We start from the raw sequence: 26,037 nt of genomic DNA, 5'->3' as shown, positions 1-26,037 counted from the left end.
TGATGGGTTTACTAGGACAGTCCTGTTTGTGGATTTTGGGAAGGACGAAGAACAGGTTGTGTAGAGTTGGAGGCCTAAGAGATTGGAAATTGTGGAGTAAAGATCTCCAGAGGCAACAATTCAGTGACATTCTGGAAACAATGGCTTGATGTTTGATGGTGGGGTCATGGTCCAGGGGAAGGTAGGATGAACTGTCTGAGAGTTGGCACTTAACATCTGCGAGGTAGAGGTCAGTATGCCAGCCATCAACGGCACTACCCTGGTTAGCAGGTTTGATAACAAAGTCAGGCTTAGACTTGACAGAATGGAATGCAGCAAGGTCAGAAGGAGACGGGTTGGAGTGGGTGAGAGGAGCAGAAAAATTGAGAAGTCCGATGCTGTGCCGATAATTCTAAACAAAAAATCAAGAGCTGGAAGGAGGTCAGAGGGAGAAGTCCAGGTAAAAGGAGAAGACAGGAATGAGCGATAAGATCCTTTGAAACCCTGGCCCAAAGAAGTGACCATGGAGATGAAAGCAACGGAAGAAGAGTTCAGCATCATTTTGTGCCCAAAATTCACTGAGTTGAGAACTAACAGGATGAAACTGAGTCCTTTGCTGAATACAGAATGTTCAGCATCAGAAAGGAGCAGGTCAGAGGGTATAAGGAATACACAATAAGGGCTGGAATTAGAAGTAGTAATGGAGTCAGAGAGATGGAAAGGTGTGGTGAGTCTCAGATGGGCATTGGTATCAGCAAGTTATTGGAGCTTGCATTCTTAATCAACTGAAAGGAAGAGAGAAAGCTTCTTGTTAAGCTTCTGGATGAGATGAAGAATGAAATGGAACTGAGGACAAGGACAGCTTTGAGTTAGTTTAGTTTATTTATTAGTGTCACAAGTAGGCTTACTTTAACACTGCAATGAAATTACTTGAAAATCCCCTAGTCAACACATTCCTGTGCCTGTTCGGGGACATTTGAGGGAGAATTTAGCATGGCCAATGCACCGAAGCAGCTTGTCTTTTGGACTGTGGGAGGAAACCGGAGCACCTGGAGGAAACCCACACACAGGGAGAAGATGTAGACTCCGCACAGACAGTGACTCAAGCCAGGAATCGAACCCAGGTTCCTGGCGCTGTGATGCAGCAATGCCACCCTGAGATAGGGTGAGTCAGTGCTGCTGGGGAATGAGTTCGAGTGTGTACATATATTGACTGCCCAGTGTATAGCACTGAATATGGATCTCAGGTCTTTTGCATTGACATGCTGGAGGTTGCCTTCACTCCATGTGATATCAAGAAATGGCTGAGTGCATTGGATACAGCAAAGGCTATGTGCCTTCCTATAGTGCTGAAAGTCTGTGCTCTATAACTAACTGTGTATCTAGCTAAGTGTTCCAGTACAGCTACAACATTGGTATCTAGCTGGCAAAGTGGAAAATTATCCAAGTATATCCTGTCCATAAAAGGCAGGTTAGCTCCATTCTAGCCAATTACCACTGAGTCTATCCTCAGCAACAAATTGATGGGAAAGATCATAAACTGTGCCGATAAGTGGTATCCACTCACCAATAATCTGCTCGCTGATGTTAAATTTGGGTTCCAAAAAGGTTTGGTCCAAGTATAGACAAACGTCTGAATTCCAGAGGTGAAGTGAGTGATTACACTTGACTAAGGAGTATTTGGCTGTGTGGCATCAAAGAGTATGAGTACAGTTGAAATCAGTGAGAATCAGATGAAAGATCTCCATTGTTTGGAATCAAACTTAACACAAAGGAGAATGGTTGTGATTGTTGGCGGGCAATCAACTTAACACCAATGTGGAAGAACCTTCACCATAATGAACTACAGCAGTTCAATCATTTGCACACCACCATCTTCTCAAGTGCAATTAGGAAGAGGCAATAAATGTCAATCTTGCCTACAAGCTATGCAAGAATAAAAGTCATGATTACCTGATCTTCATATCTACTCTGTTCTATTTTGCTAGTATCCTACTCAATGGATCTTGGCACTTTTCCAATAGGAGAAATAAAGAACTATATTCAAACCCTCCAACGCTAATGAAGCATCCCAGCTGGTCTTGAGAAATCAATGTCAGACAATACCCTGCTGTTGGTTAGAAAACAGCTTTCAATCAGCCATTTATGCTCAGTACTGACATGCTAACAGACTTCAGAGATAAATACTGTGTGGGGTCACGTAACCTACATTAAGTGCAAGCACAGCTAAGAGATTAAATTGTGAGGTGGTATATTTACCTATACCAAAGGAATAAGCTTGAAAAGGGGTTGGAGAAGATATGTTGGCATTTGCTCTGATGATAATATGTCATGGACAACATGAAGAGAAAGAAAATTAACACCTAATGTTTCAAAAGTATTTTTATGCATTTATAATCTAACTAAGAATGATAAATAGCAATGATTTGATTTATTATTGTCACATTTATTGGGATACAGTGAAAAGTAACGTTTCTTGCACCGGCATGATTATGCTATCTGCTTTGCCGAGGCAGCAGGAAATGTAGATGGAGTCAATGGATGGGTGGCTGGTTGTGTGATGGACTGGGCTACGTTCACAACTCTTTGTAATTTCTTGCAGTCTTGGTCAGAGCAGGAGCAATACCAAGCTGCCATACATCTGGAAAGGGTGCTTTCTATGGTGCATCTGTAAGCATTGGTGAGAGTCATAGCAGACATACTGAATTTCCTTAGCTTCTTGAGAAAGTAGAGGCATTAATGGGCTTTCTGAACTATAGCATCAGTGTGGAGGGACCACAACAGGGTTGTTGGTGATCTGAATACCTAGAAATCTGAAACTCTTGATCATTTCCACATTTAATGTCAGGTGTTCACATAATAACAGCTTGAGGCAGAAGACATCTCCTTCCAGTGTTTTCTTGGTGCATCTCCAATAACTGGCAAATTTGTTTTGTTGACCAGAACCTGTCTAATTCCTTTTAGAAACCATTAATGTTTTTTGTGCCACCGCCTGGTTATCAATGTTATCAATAACAAACAGAGTGAATAGGAAAAATGACGAGAAAAAACAATATTGAAATTAGCCTTAAACCATCTGGACAGTGAAGCCTGAATTTGAATGTGGTTAAAATATCTTCTTTGGCACTGATCTAAAAAGGACAGGAGAGTTCTTCCAGTGAGCAGCTTTTCTCCCTCAATCATCACCACACAAAACAATTAACTGGTCATTCATTTGCAGTTGTGGGAACTTGCAGTCATTGAGTCATTTGTGGCACAGATGGCGGTCACTCGGCCTATCCATTCAACAACAACTCTCTGTAGGGCAAATGATTCACTTCCATTCTCAATCCAAATAACTTTCAAGTTTATTTCCTTCAAGTGCCCCAATCAATTTTCTTTCATTGATTTTCTTCACTTTCACCACTCGTGGGCACAATGTAGCAGACAATAACTCGATGCGTTAAAAAATTCTTCCTTGCATCCCTCACCACCTGTTGTCCAAAACTTTACATCTGTGTCCCCTAGTCCTCATATCATTAGCTAATTGTGAATTGTGGGATGTTCAACCTGTTTTACCTGTTGTGTCATATGTACCTCATATTAACCCAAAATGTTAGAGTACAAGCTAGATATTATGAATTATTTGACTTTCTAACCTTATGTAGTCAATTTGATTTTGTTTAAATCCTATAGAATCTTGTGGCTTTTGTCACTTAGTAAATGTCTCGAATTGCAAACTTTAGCTACTTTAAATAACACGTATTGGTCCCTAACTGGATCTTGTCAAACACACATGGGGCACACACTTCGGGAGGCACGATGGCAGAGTGATTAGCACCGCTGCGCTTCAGTGCCAGGGACCCGGGTTCAATTCGGCCTTGGGTCACTGGCCGTGTGGAGTTTGCACATTCTCCCCGTGTCTGCGTGGGTTTCCTCCAGGTGCTGTGGTTTCCTCTGGATGCTCCGGTTTCCTCCCACAGTCCAAAGGTGCGCAGGTTAAGTTGACTGGCCACGTTAAATTGACCCTTGTGTCAGGGGGATTAGCAGGGTAAATATGTGGGGTTACGGGAATAGGGCATGGGTAGGATTGTGGTCGGTGCAGCCTCGATGGGCTGAATGGCCTCCTTCTGCATTGTAGGGATTCTATGACTTTCTCTGACATAAGAGGGAGGGAGGGAGGGAGGGAAGGTGGGAAGGTCATTCTGTTAGATAGCAATGTGGTCACTCAAAGTGGCTGATAACAGAAAGTTAAGAATTTACTGTACTTATTTTACTAGGAGAGTATAAGTACAGTATTTGTCATAGCTCATTGCTTTTATCAAAAGAAATGCTCCAATTTACTCTGTGGGACATCACCATACTTAATGATTAATCTGGAATTCCTCACTGCTGCATATTAGCAGAGGTGTTAACTCAGGTAGTTAAAGTGATTAACACTTCAGAAGAGGTGGAATTTCAGAAGCCTGAACATTCATATGTTAGTACTCATGGCATAAATCTAGAATAAACTCAAACAATATTGTTAATGTTTTGTGCTTCACTAAGGTTACAGAATTCTTTGAATGCAACTGTGGAATTGTTTTACACAAATGCAAATTTGACATAAAAACCCATAAATAATGTTTTACAAAAGATCAGTAAATAGTGGTGTTGTTCTTGTCCAAACAAAACCTCAGCAGATTTCCTGGAAGCACTGAACATGGATTACTACGGTCAGTACACAATCAAGACACTGTTGAGAAGTAATATGGCACAAGCCAATTTTGTCTAAGATTTGATCTATAGCTGTCTGGATACTTTGCTGCACAAGTCAGGCTCGTCATAACTCACAAGTAATGAAGCTGCAAGTGAGTTACGGTCATCCCCAGGAGGGATGTATTCCATTTCTCATCAATGCTGCAGCAAACTCTATTTACAAGAACAGATATTGGTCATGATGAATCACAAGCAAACTCTGGTGCTTCAGCGAGAAATTACTGGCTTGTAGTTAAAGCTCCATTTGTGTTTTGCAGATTCCCCAAGTAGACAAGAAACGCAAATCCATAATCATAGTCAGCTGCTAACGCTGATTTTGGCACGGTGCCAGGAAATGTCTTTACATGTTATACAAACAGATAAAAGTGAAGGACAGGAGTGATCAGCCAGTCCAACAGCCCTCTCCTACATACAGTTATGTTAACCACAGGCCATGGAGGGAGAGGATACTTATTTCGTAATTCACACAATTGGATGATCTTCCCTAGTGTTATTTAAAGGGCAGATTCCAGATGAAATTTCCACCATTAAGGTGGAGTCTACCTGTGCTGAAGAGGGAAAGAAGTGGATTTCGCAGAAAGAATGCCACTGCAGCACCAAAAGACAGTGTTATGGATCTTAAAAGGGGAAGGAAAGCCTTTAATAAAACAGAAACTGCGGCAGGTAAGCATATGAGAACAGGATTGGAGGAAGATGCCTTTCAATAAGGTGCCACACAAGAGATTGATTAGCAAGATAAGTGGAATTGGAGATCATAAATTAGTATGCATAGAGGATTTGTTAACGGATAGGAAGCAGAGAGTCAGCATAAACGGGACTTTTTCAAGTTGGCAGGTACAGAAAAATGGAGAACCACAAGTGCTGAAACCTCAGCTACTTAAAATTTATATTAATGACTTGGATGAAGAGATGGAGAGTAACGTATTTAAGTTTGATGATGATCCAAAATTAGATAGAAAGGTAAGCTGTGGGGGGGGGCACAGAAGCTTAAAAGAGATATAGACAAGTTAAGTGAGTGGGCAACAGATAGTGGATGTATTATATTGTAGGGAAGTGTGAAGTTATTAATTTTGGTTAAAGAATAAAAGGACTGAATATTTTTTGAAAGGTGAAAGCCTCTACATGTGGATGCTCAGAGAGATTTGGATGCGCTTGTACAAGGAATGCAAAAGATAACACAGGTACAGCAATCAATAAGGCAAATGGAATGTTGGCCTTTACTGCTAATGAATTGGACTTCATTTTTCTGCAATTGTACTGGGTTTTGGTGGGACCATATCTGGAATACTGTCAGCAGTTTTGGTCTCCACATTTAAGAACATATATCCTTGCATGGGAGAAAGGATAGCAAAGGGTCACTAAATTGGTCCATGGGAAGAGGGAATTGGTCTACACTGAGAGGCTGAACAAATTGGGTCTATTTTCTTTGTAGTTTAGAAAAATGACAGGAAATTTCATTGAAACATACAAAATGCTGAAAGGTTTGAGAGGGTAAATGCTGAGAAATTGTTTTCACTGGGGAATCCAAAACACAGGATCACAGTCTTCGGATAAGTGGCTGATCATTTACAACTGGGAAAAGGAGAAATTATTTCACTGAAAGGATTTTGAATCTTATAATTATCTGCCCTAGAGGATTGTGGATGCTTCATCATTGAATACATTTAAGGCTGGAATAGATTGTGGTCCCTCAGGCAATTAAGGGATATGGGGAAAGGACAAGGAAGTGGAGTCAATGCCCAAGATCAGCCGTGATCGTACTGAATGGTGGAGCAGGCTTAAAGGGCCACATTGTCTACTCCTGTCCCTACTAAGGCCCTTTCCTCCATTGGAGTCCATCAGGACCAGGTTCACTGTTGGTCACCGCTAACACCACATTTACCACGCTGTCTTTGGAAACAATGCTAACAATATTGCAGGAGGTGGGAACATAAGGTGGAAGGCCAGGCCCCACAATCCCACAGTATTTACCTTCAGCAAATAGGAAACAGACAGCCAGTAACAGTGCAGGAGAGGGTGGACAACTGAGAATAGGGCAGCTAGGAGATTCTATAGTCCTGTCCTATTTCAGTAATGGGTCTAATCATTCCAGCAGGTGGACAAAGTGCACAAAGTGATAGCAGAACTGTTTCCCTTCTCCATTACACATTTCTCTTAGTGAGGGGAGAATTTTTAAATTCATTCACAGGATGTTGGCTTTGTTAGCAAGTACAGCTTTATTGCCCACCCCTAATTGTCCTTGAAAAGGTGCTAGTGAGCTACCTATCTGGACTGCTGCAGTCCATGTGGTGTACACCCACAGTGCTGTGAGGGAGGGATTTCCAGGTTTTTGACCTAGTGACAGTGAATAGACAACAATATATTTCCACGTAAAATGGGTGACAATATACAGTTAGGCACCAACAGGAATAGCTGCAGTGTATTTCTTGAAGGGACATTGGAACTCTTCCCTGTGTTTTCAGACAAGGATTTCTAAAAGCATTGAAAGACAGATTACATCTCCAATAAAGACAAAGGAGCGTAATGGCTATCTCACTTAAACGTCCCTGAGTATAATTGCCTACCTAGGCTGACGAGTGGATTGTGGATCTGTTGGAAAACACAAACAAGGGATTTAAAAAGCTTGCTTGCTTGCCTACATCAGTTCTGCTAGTGTGTGTGCTTGTGTGTGCTGCAAGGAAAAGCAGCTGGAAATTTTCCACACTGAAGATGTGTGATACAGTACCAGAAGAAGTGCCCTTGGAACTATGTGAACTTGCAGGAATATCTAAAAACCTCTCTCTCTGACTGTGGTAGCCAACCAGCCAGCAAAGAAGGATCACAGCTAGAAAAAAAGCACTCACATATCTCTACCAAACCACTGAAAACCTGAATCAAAGAATCATCTACTCACCTGTAGAAGTCAACTATACTGGAATCGCAATGGCCACAACGCTTCAACATCTACTCCTTTCAACTCAAGTACTGTTCTGCATAATTTTTTATTTATATTTATTTACTATTAGACTGAATTCTTACTTCTAATCCATATGGATGTAGATGCTTGTGTTTAACCATTTCTCATTACCTTTTTAGTAATTAATAAACTTACACTATCTTAACTCAAGAAAGCCTAGTTAATTTGTCTCCTTTTTAAACATAACAATTGGGTCTGGAAAAAGCATCCAAGAAAAGGTAACTTTGAAAGATTAAACCTTGTTGTGACCAGCAGAGAGTAGGTTGAATAAAGACACAGAGCTGGTCACCCATCTTCACCTGGGCTTGTAACAATCTGGGGTATCCCAGTCGGACGATGACAAATTGAGGAGTCTCTACTGGATCAGCAACTTTTGGGGAACTTCACCTGGAGCTGGTCATAACAACATGCATCTGCTAGCCCTTTTAATGCTAGGTAGTGGAGATTATGAGTTGGAAGGTGCTGTCGAAGATACAGTCCGCATTCTAGTGATAATTGGTGTACTTCAACATGTTGAATTTGGACTGCTGCAGAGGTTGACTTATTCAAAACTGTTTAAGCTATTTATGATGGAAGATCGTATTCACCCAACTTCTGAAAGCCACAGGTAATTGCAAAATATTGCTGATCTGATCTTAGTCCTGCTTATTCTCCAAGATCAGTAAGAAGTCTCACAATACCAGGTTGAAGTCAAGCAGGTTTATTTGGTAGCAAAAACCACTAACTTTCAGACTGCTGCTCCTTAATCAGGTGACTCGCCTGATGAAGGAGCAGCGCTCTGAAAGCTTGTGGCTTGTGCTACGAGATAAACTTGTTGGACTTTAACCTGGTGTTGTGAGACTGCTTATTGTGCTTACCCCAGTCCAACGCCGGCAGCTCCACATCATTCTCCAAGATGCCAGCCGACAGCAGGTACAAACAAAAAACGAATAGCAGGAGTAGGTCATTTGGCCCCTAGAACCTACTCTACCAATCAACAAGATTACAGCTGATCCTCCAGTAACTTCAACCCCACATTCCTGTCAACCCCGGTCACCTTGTTAATCAAGAATCTATCTAGCTCTGTTTTGAAAATGTACAAAGACACTGCTTCCACTGCCTTTTATGGAACAGAGTTCCAGAAACTCTCAACCCTCGGAGAAAAAAATTCTCCTCACCTCTGTCTTAAATCAGTTATCCCTTATTTTTAATAAGTGATCCCTAGAGCTAGATTCTCTGACAAGAAGAAACATCCTCTCCACATCTACCCTGTCAACAATGCTCAGAATCTTAAAGTTTTCATCAAGTTGTTTCCTACTCTTCTTTGATTTGATTTATTATTGTCACATTATTAGTATACAGTGAGAAGTATTGTTTATTGCGCTCTATGCAGACAAAGCATACCATACATTGAGAAGGAATGATGTGGAGTTGTCGGCATTGGACTGGGGTAGGCACAATAAGTAGTCTCACAACACCAAATTAAAGTCCAACAGGTTTAAAGTCCAACCTGTTGGACTTTAACCTGGTGTTGTGAGACTACTTACTATAGAGAAGGTATGGGGAGTGCATTGTGTATATACACATTGTTACAACCATAGCTAGGATGTAGAGAAAGATCAACTTAATATGAGGTAGGTCCATTCAAAAGTCTTATGGCAGCAGGAAAGAAGCTGTTCTTGAGGCAATTGGTATGTGTCCTCAGACTTGTGTATTTTTTCCTGATGGAAAAAGGTTGAAGTGAGTATGTCTTGGGTGCGTGGGGTCTTGATTATGCAGGCTGCTTTTCCTAGGTAGCGGATAGTGTAAACTGTGTCAATGGATGGGAGGCTGGTTTGCGTAATGGACTGGGCTTTGTTCACGACCGTTTGTAATTTCATGCAGTCTTGGACAAAGCAGCAGACATACCAAACTGTGATACAAACAGAAAGAATGTTTTCTATGGTGCATCTATAAAAGTTGGTGAGAGTTGCAGCAAACGTGCCAAATTTCCTTAGCCTCCTGAGAAAGTAGAGGCGTTGTAGAGGCGTTCTTAACTATAGTGCAGCATGGAGGAACCAGGTCAGGTTGTTGGTGATCTGGACATCTAGAAATTTAAAGTTCACAACGTTTTCTACTTTGTTCCTGTTGAGGTAGATGGGCATGCATGATCTCTACTACGCTTCCTGAAGTCAAAGATTGGGTCCTTTGTTTTGTTGACATTGAGGGAGAAATTATTGTTGTCGTACCATATTCTCCAGCTCTTTTCTGTACTCTGTCTCATCATTGTTTGCGATCCGATCCGTTTTGGTGCTGTCATCAGCAAACTTGAAAATCAAGTTGACGGGAATTTGGCCATGCAATCATAGGTATATAAAGAGTATAGTAAGGGACTGAGGACACAGCCTTGTGAGACACCAGTGTTGAGGATGATTGTGGAGGAGATGTTGTTGCCTATCCTTATTATTGCGGTCTGTGTGTAAGGAAGTCTAGAATCCAGTCACAGAGGGAGGAGCCGAGCCTCAGGTTATGGAGTTTGAAGATGACTTTTGTGGAATAATAGTGTTGAAGACTGAGCTGTCGTTAACAAACAGGAGTCTGACATAGATGTCTTCGTTATCCAGGTGTTCCAGGGTTGTATGTTGGGCCAGGGAGATGGAGTCTGCAGTTCGGGTAAACTGAGGGAGAATTTAGCCTGACCAATGCACCTAACCAGCATTCTTTTGTATTGTGGGAGGAAACTGGAGCACCTGGAGGAAACCCATGCAGACATGGGGAGAACATGCAAACTCTGCACAGACACTGATCTAAGCCATTTAGTCATCCTTTGCTAGTTTCTAAATTGTTCCCAATCCTCTGGCCTATCATGAATCTTTGTAGCATTGTATTCATTTCCTTTCAATTTGATACCATCCATAACTTTTAGTTAATCAGATGATTCATCCTATCATTTTTTTTCAATGAAATATACCTTTGTTGAAAATTGTTTGTCACTGCACATCCACTGTTTTACCCTTTAACCTATTTTCCAAGTTTACTTTAGTCAAATTGATCTTCATATCTTTGTAAGTACCTTTATTTAAGTTTGAAACACAAGTTTCAGACAAAAGTTTCTCACCCTCAAGCTGAATGTGAAATTCTAGCATGTTACAATCTTTCTTGCCTAGACATTCCTTTACTATGATATTATCAATTAATCCTATCTCATTGCACGTGACCAGGTCTAAAATAGCCTGAAACCTGGGTTGATATTGTTCTAAGAAACTGCCTCAAATATATCTGAATTCTTGTTTCAGGCTGCCTTTTCCAATTTGATTTGTCCAGGCTATTTAAAGACTAAAATTGCCAATGATTATTTCAGTATCTTTCTTAAAAAGCACCATTACTTCATATAAATCATGATTTATACTCTGTCCTACAGTGTAGCTACAGATAGGGGGCTTATAAATTATTCCCACCAGTGACTTATTTCTCTTGCTATTCTTACTTTAATTATCCATGTGCTGGAAAAGCCTGAATTTTCTTTTATTGATGTCCCTTTAAGACTATGGTGAATTGAGGATTAATGTGAAATGGATTTAATTGGTTTCCTGATTATGACATCATTAGGTTCCAAGAAATGCTCATAGTTGCCATGGGGATGAACAGCCACGAAGCAAAGAGTAAATATAAAGCTAATTGCTGTGGGGTTAGATCAGCCTGTGTTTTTTTGTTTAGCAGTTCAGAATGTACTGACAATCTATGTAAAAGGTGAAAAGATTCTCTACAAATAGAATGGTTTTCTGTTTGGCAGTCTTTAAACAAATATATGTGTGGAAGTAGGTCTCTGAGAATAGAGCAGTAAGTGTGTGTTATACAGTTGGAAAAATCAGTTCATTGAAGGCAGGAAGGGTAAGGGCTTGTCAATAGGACAAGACCCATTGCTGCTGTTTCAGTGATGCCAAAGCTCATTAGACCATTTAAAGTTGTTGGAGAAGCAAATTTCTGGGGATTCTGCGCCATCAGGACTGTTATGACCACAGCGACAAGGGTTCGTAGACATGCTCCTTGTCAAGCATAACCAGGTCCAGGGGATGTCAGATGGAATATACCTGTTGGTAAATGCAAACTGAGGCCAAAATAATTTAGAGAGAAGTGAAAGATTTTGCATAGCAGACACCAAGTTAGGAAGACGGAGAGATGGAATGTGATGGCATATTTTTATGGGGAGTAATGAAAGCGCATGGAACTACATGGGGTGCATGTATCTTTGTTGTATAAACTATTGAAACTGAAATTTGGCTTTTTATTTGAAATATTCTTTGCTTGTTAATTGATATTAAGAGAATATCTTGAGAAGGTGAGAGGGCATGGTATCCAAGGGGCTTTGGCCTTGTGGATCCAGAACTGGCTTGCCTGCAGAAGGCAGAGAGTGGTTGTGGATGGGTCTTTTTCTGCATGGAGGTTGGTCACCAGTGGAGTGCCCCAGGGATCTGTTCTAGGACCCTTGCTGTTTGTCATTTTCATAAATGACCTGGATGAGGAAGTGGAGGGATGGGTTAGTAAGTTTACTGATACGAAGGTTGGTGGTGTTATGGATAGTCTGGAGGAAAGTCAGAAGTTGCAGCGTGACATAGATAGGATGCAAGACTGGACAGAGAAGTGGCAGATGGACTTCAATGCGGATAAATGTGTAGTGGTCCATACTGGCAGGACCAATGGGATGCAGGAGTACAATATCAAGGGTAGGAGTCTTAGCTGTGTTGAAGAGCAGAAGGGTCTTGGGGTCTGGGTCCATAGGACTCTTAAATTGGCCTCACATGTGGTCAAGAAGGCGTATGGTGTACTGGCCTTCACTAATCAAGGGATTGAGTTTAGGAGTCGGGAGGTAATGCTGCAACTTTATAAGACCCTTGTCAGACCCCACTTGGAGTTCTGTGCACAGTTTTGGTCGCCTCGGTACAGGAAGGATGTGGAAGCTATTGAGAGGGTACAGAGGAGATTTACAAGGATGTTGCCTGGATTAGGAGGCATGAAGATAAGTTGAGGGAGTTAGGTCTCTTCTCCCTGGAGAGACGAAGGTTGAGAGGCGACCTGATAGAGGTTTATAAAATGTTGAGAGGAATAGATAGGGTGGATTCTCGGAGGCTATTTCCCAGGGCTGAAATCGTTGCTACGAGAGGACACAGATTTAAGGTGCTGGGAAGCAAGTACAGAGGAGATGTTAGGGATAAGTTTTTCACTCAGAGGGTGGTAAATGAGTGGAATCGGCTGCTGTCGGTGGTGGTAGAGGCAAACTCGCTGGGGTCTTTTAAAAGACTTCTGGATGAGTATATGGGATCTAATGGGATTGGGAGTTACAGATAGTTCTATGGCTTGGTAGGTATAAATGTGATTGGCGCAACTTGTGGGCCGAAGGGCCTGTTTGTGCTGTAGTGTTCTGTGTTCTATATTTGAATTATGTTGATTTTAGTTGGTTTGATACAGTAGAACTGATAAAGTGAACTCCTGTTTCTTTTGGCTATGTGTGGGATCTTTTCTTTTTAACGTTACAATCCCCATAGAGCTAACTTTTATCTCCAACCAAACAAATTCTACAGAGAATGATTACAGCACATACAGTCATCATTTGGCCGATCATGTCTGTGCCAATTTTCTCCAACATCCTGGCCTTCCAAGACAAGATAATTTGGCAATACAGTTTTCCATTCCTCCCATCCTCTCAAAATGTTAAGTACTCTTGAATATTAATTTCCCAGCCTTGGTCACTTTGGAACTATGTCTGTGTAATGGCTATCGATCATATCCATTTATTTCTATTTGTGCTTTCAATTTGTACATCTGACCATGAATGCTGCATGCATTAAGATAAAGATCCTTTAATTCTCTATTTTTACCATTTCCTGGTACCGCTCTTACGTTTACATGCTCTGCATCTGTATCTTCCTGGCACACTCTGGTTCTCATTACCCATATCATCACTTTACATTATTGCCTTGTCCTTTCTCATTAACTTTCTAAAACTCCTCTCAAATGAAGCTTCCCCCATTCTTTCGGTTTAAAACTCTCTCTACTATTCAGTTCGCCAGGACACTGGTCCGCATTTGAAATCCGCCCCAGCAGAACAGCTTTCCTCAGTCCTACTTATGTCATCGATAACCACGTGGAACACGAAAACTGGTTTCTTAACCTCCCAATCCAAGTTCCTCTTCAGCCTTGGCAAAGGGCAGGTAACACAGTTTTAGGACTCATGCCCTTGGCTGTAGAGAACAATATCTATACCCTCAAACTATACTGTCTTCTACTACTGCCACATTCATTTTTACCTCCCTTATTTGAATAGTTCCCTGCACCAGGATGCTATGGTCAGTTTGCTCATGACATTTGCAGTCCCTGTTCTCGCTCACATATGCACAAGAACCTTGAACCCTTTGGACAAGCGCAAGGGCTGAGATTCCTCCAGTTCTTCCTTTTCAATTTTCTTCCCTACTTGTAGTTACATGAATGGGAACTGACAGGGATGGCAAAGCATGGTTCAAACCTCCCTCCACTTAAAGAAGGCAAAATAGGGAAGGGAAATATTATCTTGACTTTTTCCCCATTGCTGTCATTGACAAAAAGAAATGCCATTGTCACATCCTGATTGGCACTAAAAATGTAAATGCTTCAAAACAAGAAAGTTTGGAGTCTGCATTGAAGCAGTTTCAGGCTATCTTAGCTTCACGTGAGATTTTATCAGATAATTCCTTCCTGATGCCGCCAATCCTGCTGGCTCTGTGAACTTCAATGGAGCTTCAGAATTTTATCACATTGCTTCCTCTGGGTATAAATATCTATCCTTTTAATAGCAGACATTCTGCAGTGCTTGACCTTCAATGAATCCCATCAATCATGGCCTACACAATTCTCAATAGTGAGCAGCCATGTTCGTCACCATGTCAACATTGAATTGCCAATTATCTTTATTTTCTAGGTTTCGTTGAAGATGGCTTGTCAGCATTGCTATTATGGCTGCTTGTATTCAACTCAGCCAACTTGTAATACTTCTCCTCCATGACATGATGGAGAGCTAGAGACTGTGAAAGTAGAAGGAAAAGAAATCTTGGACTCTTCTTCAGAAAAGAGAACACGGGGTGACCTGGCAGACCTTTAAGATAATGAAAGGGTTCAATGGGGTAGATGTAGAAAATGTGCTTCAAATTGCAGGGAGTCCAAAATTAGATCATAAATATATAAAAGTCAACAATAAATCCAAAGAGGAATTCAGGAGAAACACCTTTACCCTGAAAATAGTTAGAATTTGGAATTTATTACCATTAGAAACAATTGAGGAAAATAACAATTTGTTAAAGGGGAAGCGAGATAAACATGAGAGTGAGATGAAGAGATGTGAGAGCAGGTTCCTATAATGCATGGAGCTGTTTGGACCAATATTCTGTTTCTATGGTTCCATCCAAGGAGGAAGAGGAGAGAGCCACCTTTTGCCTGCACTGGTTCAAGTCACAAACACCCTGCTGTTGATCCTGACTTATTGTCCCTTGTCCTCCTCAAATTCTGCTTTCATCTTCCTCTAACAGCTGTTGTCATCAATCCAGCTTTATATTTCATTGCAATATACGTAGAATTAATTTTTTCCAAGCAAATGTACCTATTACTTTCAACCCAATACTGGATTTGTGCAAAACTTGATCAGTAGCACTGATCTTCCAAAATTTATCCTTCCAACAGCTCCCACATCGGGGTCTGGACAGTCGCCTCTGCCTTCCCCCAAGGTCTCGGCCTCTTTTTCATTTACATGCTAAATCATAGCAACAATTAGCTGGAAGTTTTGGATCAGACTGAACACATATGCCAATGATACCCATATCTCCCTCTTACCACCTCAATCAGCTAAGTTCATGGCTGCTCTCTAAGTGCCTGTCCAACATTAAGAACTGGATTAGAGAAAGTTTCACAACTAGAGAGAAATCCCTCAAAAAACGTTTTTTAAAAAGCCAATCAAGCCTCGAGATACATTAATTCTTTGGGTCCAGGAAGGTAAAGCAAAATGCACTGTCCTTCTATCTCCTTTGCCTTTTCCTGAGGAACAGCAGGAACTGTACCAACAGTAGGCATGCAGATGTGTTGAAGCATGAGAGAGCACTCTTGGTGTCTCAATTTCCTCCCACTGGTTTACCATTCACTGATTTCTGGCTTTGAATGCCAGAATCTAAAACCTCCATCATTCCTCCATCAGACCAGGGAAGGGAATGCATGACTGCAAGACTGGAGTGAGAAGCATTCCACTTCATGGGATACTGGAGCCAATACTGGGACAGCAAGAGGCTCCACCTGAACCACAGTAACACCTTAGCAGAAGGATAAATAGGACTCTGTACAGGACTTTAAACCAATAAGGTGGTGGGTCTAGGCTGAGGATTATAATCACTTAAAGATTAAAAAAGAGGCTATAAGAGAAAATTCTTCAATTACACTCCCAAGGAAGCTCAGGGATATGAAGTAATTGCTCAGGTCAAGCACTGGAGGAGAACCAGTGCCCTCACAGACTGTTTACCCAGTTAGAGAGCAGAGCAGAGACGATCAAATTGCTGAGAATATAAAGAAATTATAAAAAGGTATCTCCTGATTGCTCACTATGCCTATCCAAGAAAAAGCGGAGTTGAGGTGACTTGTACTTTTTTCACACACGCTCCCCAGGCCTTGATATTAACACAGATAAAAAGGAGCAATAACAACCACAACATGATTAATTTATCTTTGTTCTGCATTTGGGAATTGCTTGTGTCCAGATGCAAAGTCAGGGAAAATTAGTCTGAACCAAACACAGGAGCCATAAGACCATAAGACATAGGAGCAGAATTACGTCACTCGGCCCATTGAGTCTGCTCCGCTATTCAATCATGGCTGATATTTTTCTCATTGCCTTTTCCCCATAACCCCTGATCCCTTATTAATCAAGAACTTATTTATCTTTTGTCTTAAAGACACTCAATGACCTGGTCTCCACAGCAAAAAGTTCAACAGATTCACCACTCTCTGGCTGAAGAAATTCCTCCTCACCTCTGTTTTAAAGGATCGTCTTTTTAGCCTGCGCTTGTGCCTCTGGTTCTAGTTTTTCCTACAAGTGGAAACATCCTCTCCACGTTCACTTTATCCAGGCCTCGCAATATCTGTAAGTGTCAATAAGATTCCCCCTTAGCTTTCTAAACTCCAACGAATACAGACCCAGAGTCCTCAACCGTTCCTCATACAGCAAGATCATTCTTGTGAACCTCCTCTAGACCCTTTCCAAGGCCAGCACATCCTTTCTTAGATATGGGACCCAAAGCTGCTCACAATACTCCAAATGGGGTCTGACCAGAGCCTTATACAACCTCAGGAGTACATTCCTGCTCTTGTACTCTAGCCCTCTCGACATGAATGCTAACATTGTATTTGACTTTCTAGCTGCTAACTGAACCTGTATGTTAACCTTAAGCAGATCTTGAACAATGACTCCCAAGTCCCATTGTGCTTCTGATTTCCTATGCATTTCCCCATTTAGAAAATAGTCTATGCCTCCATTCCTCCTTTCAAATTGCATAACCTCACACTTTTCCACATTGTATTCCAACTGCCACTTCTTTGCCCACTCTCCTAACCTGTCCATGTCCTTCTGCAGCCCCCCTGCTTCCTCAATACGACCTGTCCCTCTACATATCTTTGTATCATCAGCAAACTTAGCAACAATGCCTTCAGTTCCTTCCTCCAAATCGTTGATAATATATTGTGAAAAGTTGTGGTCCCAGCACTGACTCCTGAGGCACACCACAGGTCACCTAGGAGGAAGGTCAAAGATCCTTCACTTTTGTTAGACTTTAATACTTATCTGACTATTCTGGCGTTGCAGGTTTGAGTCATGGTGGTCTCTGGTATGAGCAACATATCATGATCAACACTCTCCCACTTCCACAGAAAGGCAAGCGATCCAGCCTGCCCTCAGTCCTCCACAGGACTGCTGTGCTACAGAGGTCACCGTCAGCATGGTCAACATTTTCAGTTACATCAATAATTTATTTATTTTCACTTCACCATTTTAATATTCAACTTATGGTAATAGAAAAGAGGCAGAGAAGAATTATTGCCCACTTCTTGCCTGGTAAATTCATCCCATTAAAACAGAACATAAAATCAATAAATCATTTGTGACACTGCAAGCTGCCTGGTTGGATCTAATGACAGTATGCAGCTTCATTTTCTGCTTTGTTGTAGAAAGGAAAATGATCAGAAGCCAGTAGCCACCAGTGTGTGTTATGAAAAGGCCAAAATTAATAGGTGAAATGACCACAGGTAAGGCAGTGTGATGAGGGTGTGTCCCACTTTATCTGGATTTGTTAAGCTTGCTGATCAAATTAGAAAATTCCTTTTGAATTAGTTAGAATTAATTAGGGCCTATTTGCAAATATCTTTCATGGCTCCTGCTGATCTTATTCTAAAGTTTGCAGGCATTCTTGCAAATTGCATTATGCAAAACTACTGCAAAATGAGAAGCTGCGAATAAAACAGTGTTAGGTCCAACATTTCCTCAAACACACAAAACTCCCCTGTGAAAAGGTTTCACCCATCATGAGAGGCTACAGATCAAGTACTTACCGTCTTTCAAATTATCTCACAATTTATAAAAACTCAAACAAAAATCACAGAGCAAAAATGTTTGAGTTATACAATATTCTGTTCCTTTGCAGATATGAACCGTTTTACAAGATTATTTTGTTGGTGAAATATAAAGTCAAATGGAAAGCATCATGACAGCATACACAGCAAAAACATGGATTTACATTTTTTTACCTCTGGGGACCCTGGGTTTTGTTGCAAGCAGAAAGGGTTCCCCTCCAGTGTGAGTGTGTTCAGCTTGCTGCACAGAGCTACATAATGGATCTGCACAATATCATCAATGTTGTTCCCTTCCAGGTCTAGTACTTCCAGTTGTTCCAGCATGCTCACCGGACTGACATCTGAAATACTGTTATATGCCATGTACAGCTCCTACAGAAAAGATTAGAAAATGTAACATCGGAACAAAGTAAACCATTCAACCCCACAGGCTTGTGCTGCCTTCCAACAAGATCATGACTGATTTGTATTTCAACTCCACTTATGCAGATCATCGGTGCCTAGCTCTATTTTTCATGTTATGTAACTTTGCACTGGAGTCCCATCTTCAGATAAAAGTTTTATTCTATTTACTCCCATCAATTCCCTATAACAACTTTCAAATCTGGAGTGGCAAGTAACATTCACACCACACAGAACCTGACAATGACCACCTTCAAAAGAGGGAATCAAACCATCTCCTTTAACAGTCCAGCATCTACATGGCACAAGTCAGGAATGTGGTGGAATTCTCTCCATTTGCCTGAATAAGTGCAGCACCAAAAACACACAAAATGTTCAATACCATCTAGAACAAAGCAGCCTGATTACTCAACACCCCATCCATCAGCTTAAACATTCACTTCCCTACAGGGGCAGGCAGCTGTGCACACTAACTACAAGATGCACTACAGCAATTTGTCAAGGCTCCTTCAACAGCATCTTCCAAAATCCACTACCTCCTCCAACTTCAAGGACAAGGGCAACAGATGCAGAGGAACACCACCCAACTTCCGATTGCTCTTAAAACACACATCATCCTGATTTGGAACTATATTGCAGTTCCTTCACAGATTATTGGTAACAATTCTGGAACTACCTACCAAGCAAGCACCGTGGATTTATCTGCACTACACAGATAGCAGCAGTGCATGTGAGGTAGCTTAACGCCATCCTTCCGATGGCAATTTGGGATGGACAATAAATGTTGATCTTTTCAAGTTTAAAATAATTAAAATAAATTAATCAATCAATCAGCTAGGTGGGTATGATCAGGAACTGGGTGGTTAGGCATTTAGTAGTCTGTGCCACCTTGTTAGTGGAAAATGGAATACTGTTGAGGTCACTTTCATAAGTTTGTGAGATAGAATCATAGAATCCCTACAGGAAGGAAGCAGCCAATTGGCCCATCGAGGCTGCACCCTCAACAATTCCACCCAGGCCTTATCCCCGTAACCTCACATATTTACCCTGCTAATCCCCTTGGCATGATGTGGAGATCCCCTTGGCACTCAGGGGCAATTTAGCATGGCCAATCCACCTAACCCGCACATCTTTCAGACTGTGGGAGGAAACCGGAGCACCCAGAGGAAACCATGCAAACACGTGGAGAATGTGCAAATTCCACATCGACAGTCACCCGAGGCTGGAACTGAACCCGTGTCCTTGGTCCTGTGAGGCCTCAGTGCTAACCACTATGCCACTGTACCAATATGCTGGCACACATTTAAACAAAGGGATCCATTAACGTAAAAGCAAAATATTGCAGGTGCTGAATATCTGAAACAAAAACAAATGAACGCTAGAAATATTCAACAGATCAGGCAACACCTGTGGAGATGCTGCCTTACATATGGACAACACTCATAATCCCATGAATAAATACAGAAACACGATCTTAAAAACCTCAAGTAAATTGCACTTCAATCTGTATACTAATGATCAGGAAAGACTGCCCAAAAGGATGGTGGAGACAGCTTCAATGGAAAAGTTCAAAAGTGAATTGGATAAACATTTGAAAAGTCAAAACATGCAGAGCTGCAGGAGAATAACACTAATTGGATAGCTCTTTCAAAAAGCCAGCACAAGCATGATGGGCTAAACGGCCACCTTTAGTCCTGTACATTTCAATCATTCTACGAACGGGTCTCATTTGTTATGCCCAAACACATCCCAGGATTTTACTTTCCTGCCTCTAACCTAGTCATGTCACTCCATTATGGCATTACTTGAGTAACAGAATTCAGTGAAACAACCTATTCCTCTGCAAAATTCTACAAAGTAGCAGAAAAAATAAAACTCAGCAACCATAGTAATGACAGGAAGGAAAACCTTTCAAGAGTGGTGACTAAATCTAGACCTCATTCTGTAGCAAAACAACTGTAAACATGCATACACGAAAAATTTTAAATCTTAATTGTTAAAATGTAGCTCAGCGTTCTAAGCTATGGTGAACTAGGTATTAAGGGTGTGGAGATGCTGGCGCTGGACTGGGGTAAACACAGTAAGAAGTCTGACAACACCAGGTTTAAGTCCAGCTGATTTATTTGACAGTAAACTCACAAGCTTTCGAGGTTAAACTCTTCGTCAGGTGAATGGAGAGTTCTGGCCTCAGACAGAGCATATAAAGCACAGACAGTTTACAGATTACTGATTTAGAATGCAAATCTTTACACCTAACCTGCTATTCAAGTCCTAAAGTGGCCGACAATGTGAGTGGAAGGAGCACTGATCACAGGTTAAAGAGATGTGTATTGTCTCCAGACAGTACAGTAAGTGAGGTTTTGCAAACCCAGGCAAGTCTCGGGGGTTACAGATAGTGCGACATGAACCCAAGAGCCCTGTTGAGACCGTCCTCATGTGTGCGGAACTTGGCTATCAGTCTCTGCTCAGCAACTCTGTGCTGTCGTGTGTCATGAAGGCCGCCTTGGAGAATGCTTACCCGAAGGTCAGAGGCTGAATGCCCATGACCACTAAAGTGTTCACCAACAGGAAGGGAACAGTCTTGTCTGGTGATTGTCGAGCGATGTTCATTCATCCGTTGTCGTAGCGTCTGCACGGTCTCCCCAACGTACCATGCTTCGGGACATCCCTTCTTGCAACGTATCAGGTAGACAACGTTGGCCGAGTTGCAAGAGTATTTATCGTGTACCTGGTGGATGGTATTCTCACGTGTGATGATGTCAAACATGTCGACGATCCGGCATGTCTTGCAGAGGTTGCTGTGGCAGGGTTGTGTGGTACTGTGGTCACTGTTCTCCTGAAGGCTGGGTAGTTTGCTGCAAACAATGATCTGTTTGAGGTTGCGTGGTTGTCTGAAGGCAAGAAGTGGGGGTGTGGGGATGGCCCTGGCGAGATGTTCGTCTTCATCAATGATATGTTGAAGACTCTGGAGAAGATGTCGTAGCTTCTCTGCTCCGGGAAAGTACTGGATGACGAAGGGTACTCTGTCCACTGTGTCCCGTGTTTGTCTTTTGAGGAGGTCGGTGTGGTTTTTTGCTGTGGCGCATCGGAACTGTCGATCGATGAGTCGAGCGCCATATCCTGTTCTTAGGAGGGCATCTTTCAGCGTCTGGAGGTGTCTGTCATGATCCTCCTCAACTGAGCAAATCCTGTGTATACGGAGGGCTTGTCCATAGGGGATGGCTTCTTTAACATGTTTAGGGTGGAAGCTGGAGAAGTGGAGCATTGTGAGGTTGTCTGTGGGCTTGCGGTACAGTGAGGTGCTGAGGTGACCGTCCTTGATGGAGATGCGTGTGTCCAAGAAAGTGAGTCGTCCCCACACCCCCACTTCTTGCCTTCAGACAACCACGCAACCTCAAACAGACCATTGTTCGCAGCAAACTACCCAGCCTTCAGGAGAACAGTGACCACAATACCACACAACCCTGCCACAGCAACCTCTGCAAGACATGCCGGATCATCGACATGGATGACATCATCACACGTGAGAATACCATCCACCAGGTACACGGTAAATACTCTTGCAACTCGGCCAACGTTGTCTACCTGATATGTTGCAAGAAGGGATGTCCTGAAGCATGGTACATTGGGGAGACCATGCAGACGCTACAACAACGGATGAATGAACATCGCTCGACAATCACCAGGCAAGACTGTTCCCTTCCTCTTGGCGAACACTTCAGTGGTCACGGGCATTCAGCCTCTGACCTTCAGGTAAGCATTCTCCAAGGCGGCCTTCATGACACACGACAGCGCAGAGTTGCCGAGCAGAGACTGATAGCCAAGTTCCACACACATGAGGACGGTCTCAACAGGGATCTTGGGTTCATGTCGCACTATCTGTAACCCCCGAGACTTGCCTGGGTTTGCAAAGCCTCACTTACTGTACCGACTGTCTACAATACACATCTCTTTAACCTGTGATCAGTGCTCCTTCCACTCACATTGTTGGCCACTTTAAGACTTGAATAGCAGGTTAGGTGTAAAGATTTGCATTCTAAATCAGTAATCTGTAAACTGTCTGTGCTTTATGCGCTCTGTCTGAGGCCAGAACTCTCCATTCACCTGACGAAGAGTTTAACCTCGAAAGCTTGTGAGTTTACTATCAAATAAATCAGTTGGACTTAAACTAGGTATTAACTTCAGGCTTATAAACTACTAAGGCCTTTGGTCTCCTGATTCAGGAAGTGTTCCTGGATTGTAACAATCATAGACACTTGTTATTCTTTGCACAATGAACTTGAAAAACAAAAACTATCTAGGGAACAGTGATTTGAAAATCCTAACTAAAATGTTTTTCTTTATTGGACTTGGGCATTCTAGAATTATTACTGTGCATGCAAATGTAAGAGTAACACATACATACCAGTTGGAAAACAGAAAACACCAATAACAATTTATTGTTCAGGGAACAGAGAAACAGGATTAACGTTTCAGGTCCTTTTGTCAAAACTCAGATTGTCAAACCGAAACATTAACTCCTGTTTCTCTCTATGCATGTTGCCTGATCTGCTAAATATTTCAGGCATTCTCTGTTTTTTTTTCAGATATTTAGCATCTGCGGTATTTTGCTTTTGAGTTAACGCTGTCCCTTTGTTTTAGTGTATGGCAACATATCACAAACTATGAAAGTGGCCTCAACAACGTCCCATGTCCCAGTAGCGTGTGACACAGAAGGCTGGATGCCTAAACACTTGGCTCCTGGTTACACCCACTTTGCTGATTGATTAATTTATCTCAGTTATTTTGAACTTGACAACATAACAAAATATTACATTATGTAGTAATGTCGGCGGGCGGGGGGGGGGCGGGGGGGTGCCTGAGTAAGATGTTCTTTCAGAGAGTCGATGCAGACTCCTGAACAGGAGGGATTCTGTGGTTCTAATATAAATTACATACACAATCGAAAAACGATTGGAAGAAGAACAGACTTACAAATAAATCCCTACCCCTTTTCACAAATACAATTCAAGTACGATAATTTTCCAGTTCCCCGTCACATATTTTTTCATTTGTGCTCCTATTAACTAAATAATACCTCCATAAAATATATAAACCACTTACTGATTGCCTACATTCAGAGTAAAGGAAAATATTTCCTTTGGATGAGACGTCATTGACAAAGTTAAATTGTCACTAAAAGCGAGTGAAGGCAAAAGTGTGAAGGATTTGCTTTACACAGGGGACTCAGGAACATAGAATGTTTTCCACAGGCAGTGATTGAGGCAAAATCCATTGCACCTTTTAACTGAAAACTGGATAAATATTTGAAGAGGAAAACCAAAGGGTGGGATTATTTCTGGATTGATGGAGCTATGGGTAGAGTGCATGGCAAGTGGGATTTCATTGAGACTGATAAAGGAATATGGAGAGCGAGTGGCCAGTGGGATTAGTTTGGGATTGATACACAGATCTTTGGATAGAGAGAGAGAGAGAGAGAATGTGCATAGGACATTGTGATTTAGTATGGAATTGATATCAAGGTATGTGGGGAGAAAACAGGACAGTGGGTCTGTTTGGGATTTGTACAGGGCTAGATAGAGAGCAGGATAGTGGGATTAGTTTGGGATGGAAACAGGGTTACAGAGACAGCAGGGAAACAAGCTTAGATTGGGATTGATATAGGGCTGTGGGGGAGAATGCAAAGCAGTAGAATTAGTTAATAATCATAGAATCCCACCACAGTGCAGAAAGAGGCCATTCGGGCTGTTGAGTCTGCAGCGACCACAATCCCACCCAGACCCTATCCCCATAACCCTGTGCATTTACCCTAGCTAGCCCCCTGACACTAACGGACAATTTTGCATGACCAATCCACCTAACCTGCACATCTTTGGATTGTGGGAGGAAATTGGAGCACCTGGAGGAAACCCATGCAGACATGGGGAGAATGTGAAAACCTAAGCCAGAAATCAAACTCAGGTCCCTGGCGTTATGAGGTGGCAGTGCTAATCACTGTGCTGCCGTACCACCTCAAGGATTGATACAGTTATATGGGGAGAGTATTAGTTTTGGATTGTACTAGTAAAGAGTTGGCAGGACATAAAGGCATAATTAGCCTCCTTCCTGTTGTAAACTTAATTGATTTACAAATTCCAAATGTAATACTCAGAAGCCGATTTGCTAACCTGAACTTGTTCTGTCCCATGTGGCTGTGGAGGTGCTGGTAAGGCTTGGTGAGCTGCTGCATAATTCATTCACAGACATTCAAAGAATACCTACAGTGAGAAGGAGGCCATTTGGTTCATCAAGTCTGCATCAACTCTCCGACTGGATCTTGCTGGACCCTTTCTGCCTCCCTATCCCCCGTAACCCCACACATTTATCATGACTAATACATTTAACCTAGACATTCTGGGATACAAATAGACAGCTTAGCATGGTCAATTCACCTAACCTGCACATCTTTGGTCTGTGGAAGGAAACGGAGCACCCGGAGGAAACCCACACAGAAATAACCTTAATATGTTTATGAAATCACCCCTAAGCTTTAGATTTTTAAGACAGCATAATCCCAAGATAGCTAATATTTCTTCATTGCTCAATGCTTTTAGTTCCCATGCCTTAAACACAGACATAAATAATTTGTGGCCCTGAGTAGTTATTGTATCACCCCACTCAACTGCTCTCTTAAGAATAATTTCACAAATCAATTACCTTTAAAGAACAGAAGGAGGGAATTCCATCCAAGTCTGTCAGACCACAGCGAGCCATCCAAAGCACCTCTAATTTTGTTAATGATGTCCCAAGATCCCTGGATATTCATTTGGAGAAAGTGGAAAAGCAATTATTTCTACTAAGAAATATCTAAGCCATTGAAACTTAAATATTGTTTTGATAAGTTACAGAAAAAACTCTCAACTTTTTATTCTGTTAGAATAATTATTGGAAACAATCCAGGACAGTTCATACCAATGTAATGCCTTACTTAGGGCCAGTAAGTAATAAACAAATGAAAATTTATACAGAGGCATTTATAGTTTCAGGTGACCCCAAAGTGCTTTGCAGCCAATACGTTACTTTTGAAGTGTGGCCAACAATAATACTAACAGGTTTCATTCATATAACTTCTTTAGTATAAGGAAAAACATAAATGGATTTCACAAATTTGAGAACAAGCTAGAAGGGAGAAATTTGGAGATAAACAAAAGTTTGTTAAAGAAATGCTGTGAAATAGTTTTAAATGGAGAAAAAGAGCTGGAGAGTTCCAAAAGTTATTGCAGTTTTGTAGGTAAACATGTCAGCCAACTTGTACAGAACAAGATCCCACGTAGAGCAAATGGATAAATTATACAGTTTTGGTGGTGTTGCTTGAGGGATAAAGACAAGGCAGG

The 26,037-nt window shown here is 41.7% G+C and overlaps 1 protein-coding gene across 1 annotated transcript in view; it reads right to left on the bottom strand.

Annotated features, from left to right (window-relative positions):
* The window catches only part of lrrc56 (leucine rich repeat containing 56), a 103,629-nt gene that overhangs the window by 32,791 nt on the left and 44,801 nt on the right, over positions 1-26,037 (bottom strand). Inside the window, exons 4-5 of the mRNA XM_080190094.1 lie at positions 25,361-25,457; positions 18,437-18,634 (exon numbers count right to left, since the gene is read on the bottom strand). Of these exons, the coding sequence (XP_080046220.1) occupies positions 18,437-18,634; positions 25,361-25,457 (295 nt within the window). The remainder of the gene's footprint in view (positions 1-18,436; positions 18,635-25,360; positions 25,458-26,037) is intronic.

This window comes from Carcharhinus amblyrhynchos, chromosome 6, assembly GCF_965287045.1.
Source record: "Carcharhinus amblyrhynchos chromosome 6, sCarAmb.v2.hapA, whole genome shotgun sequence".
Classification (NCBI taxonomy): domain Eukaryota; kingdom Metazoa; phylum Chordata; class Chondrichthyes; order Carcharhiniformes; family Carcharhinidae; genus Carcharhinus; species Carcharhinus amblyrhynchos.
Note: the sequence above shows the minus strand (reverse complement) of the source record. Positions and strands in the feature narration are given on the sequence as shown.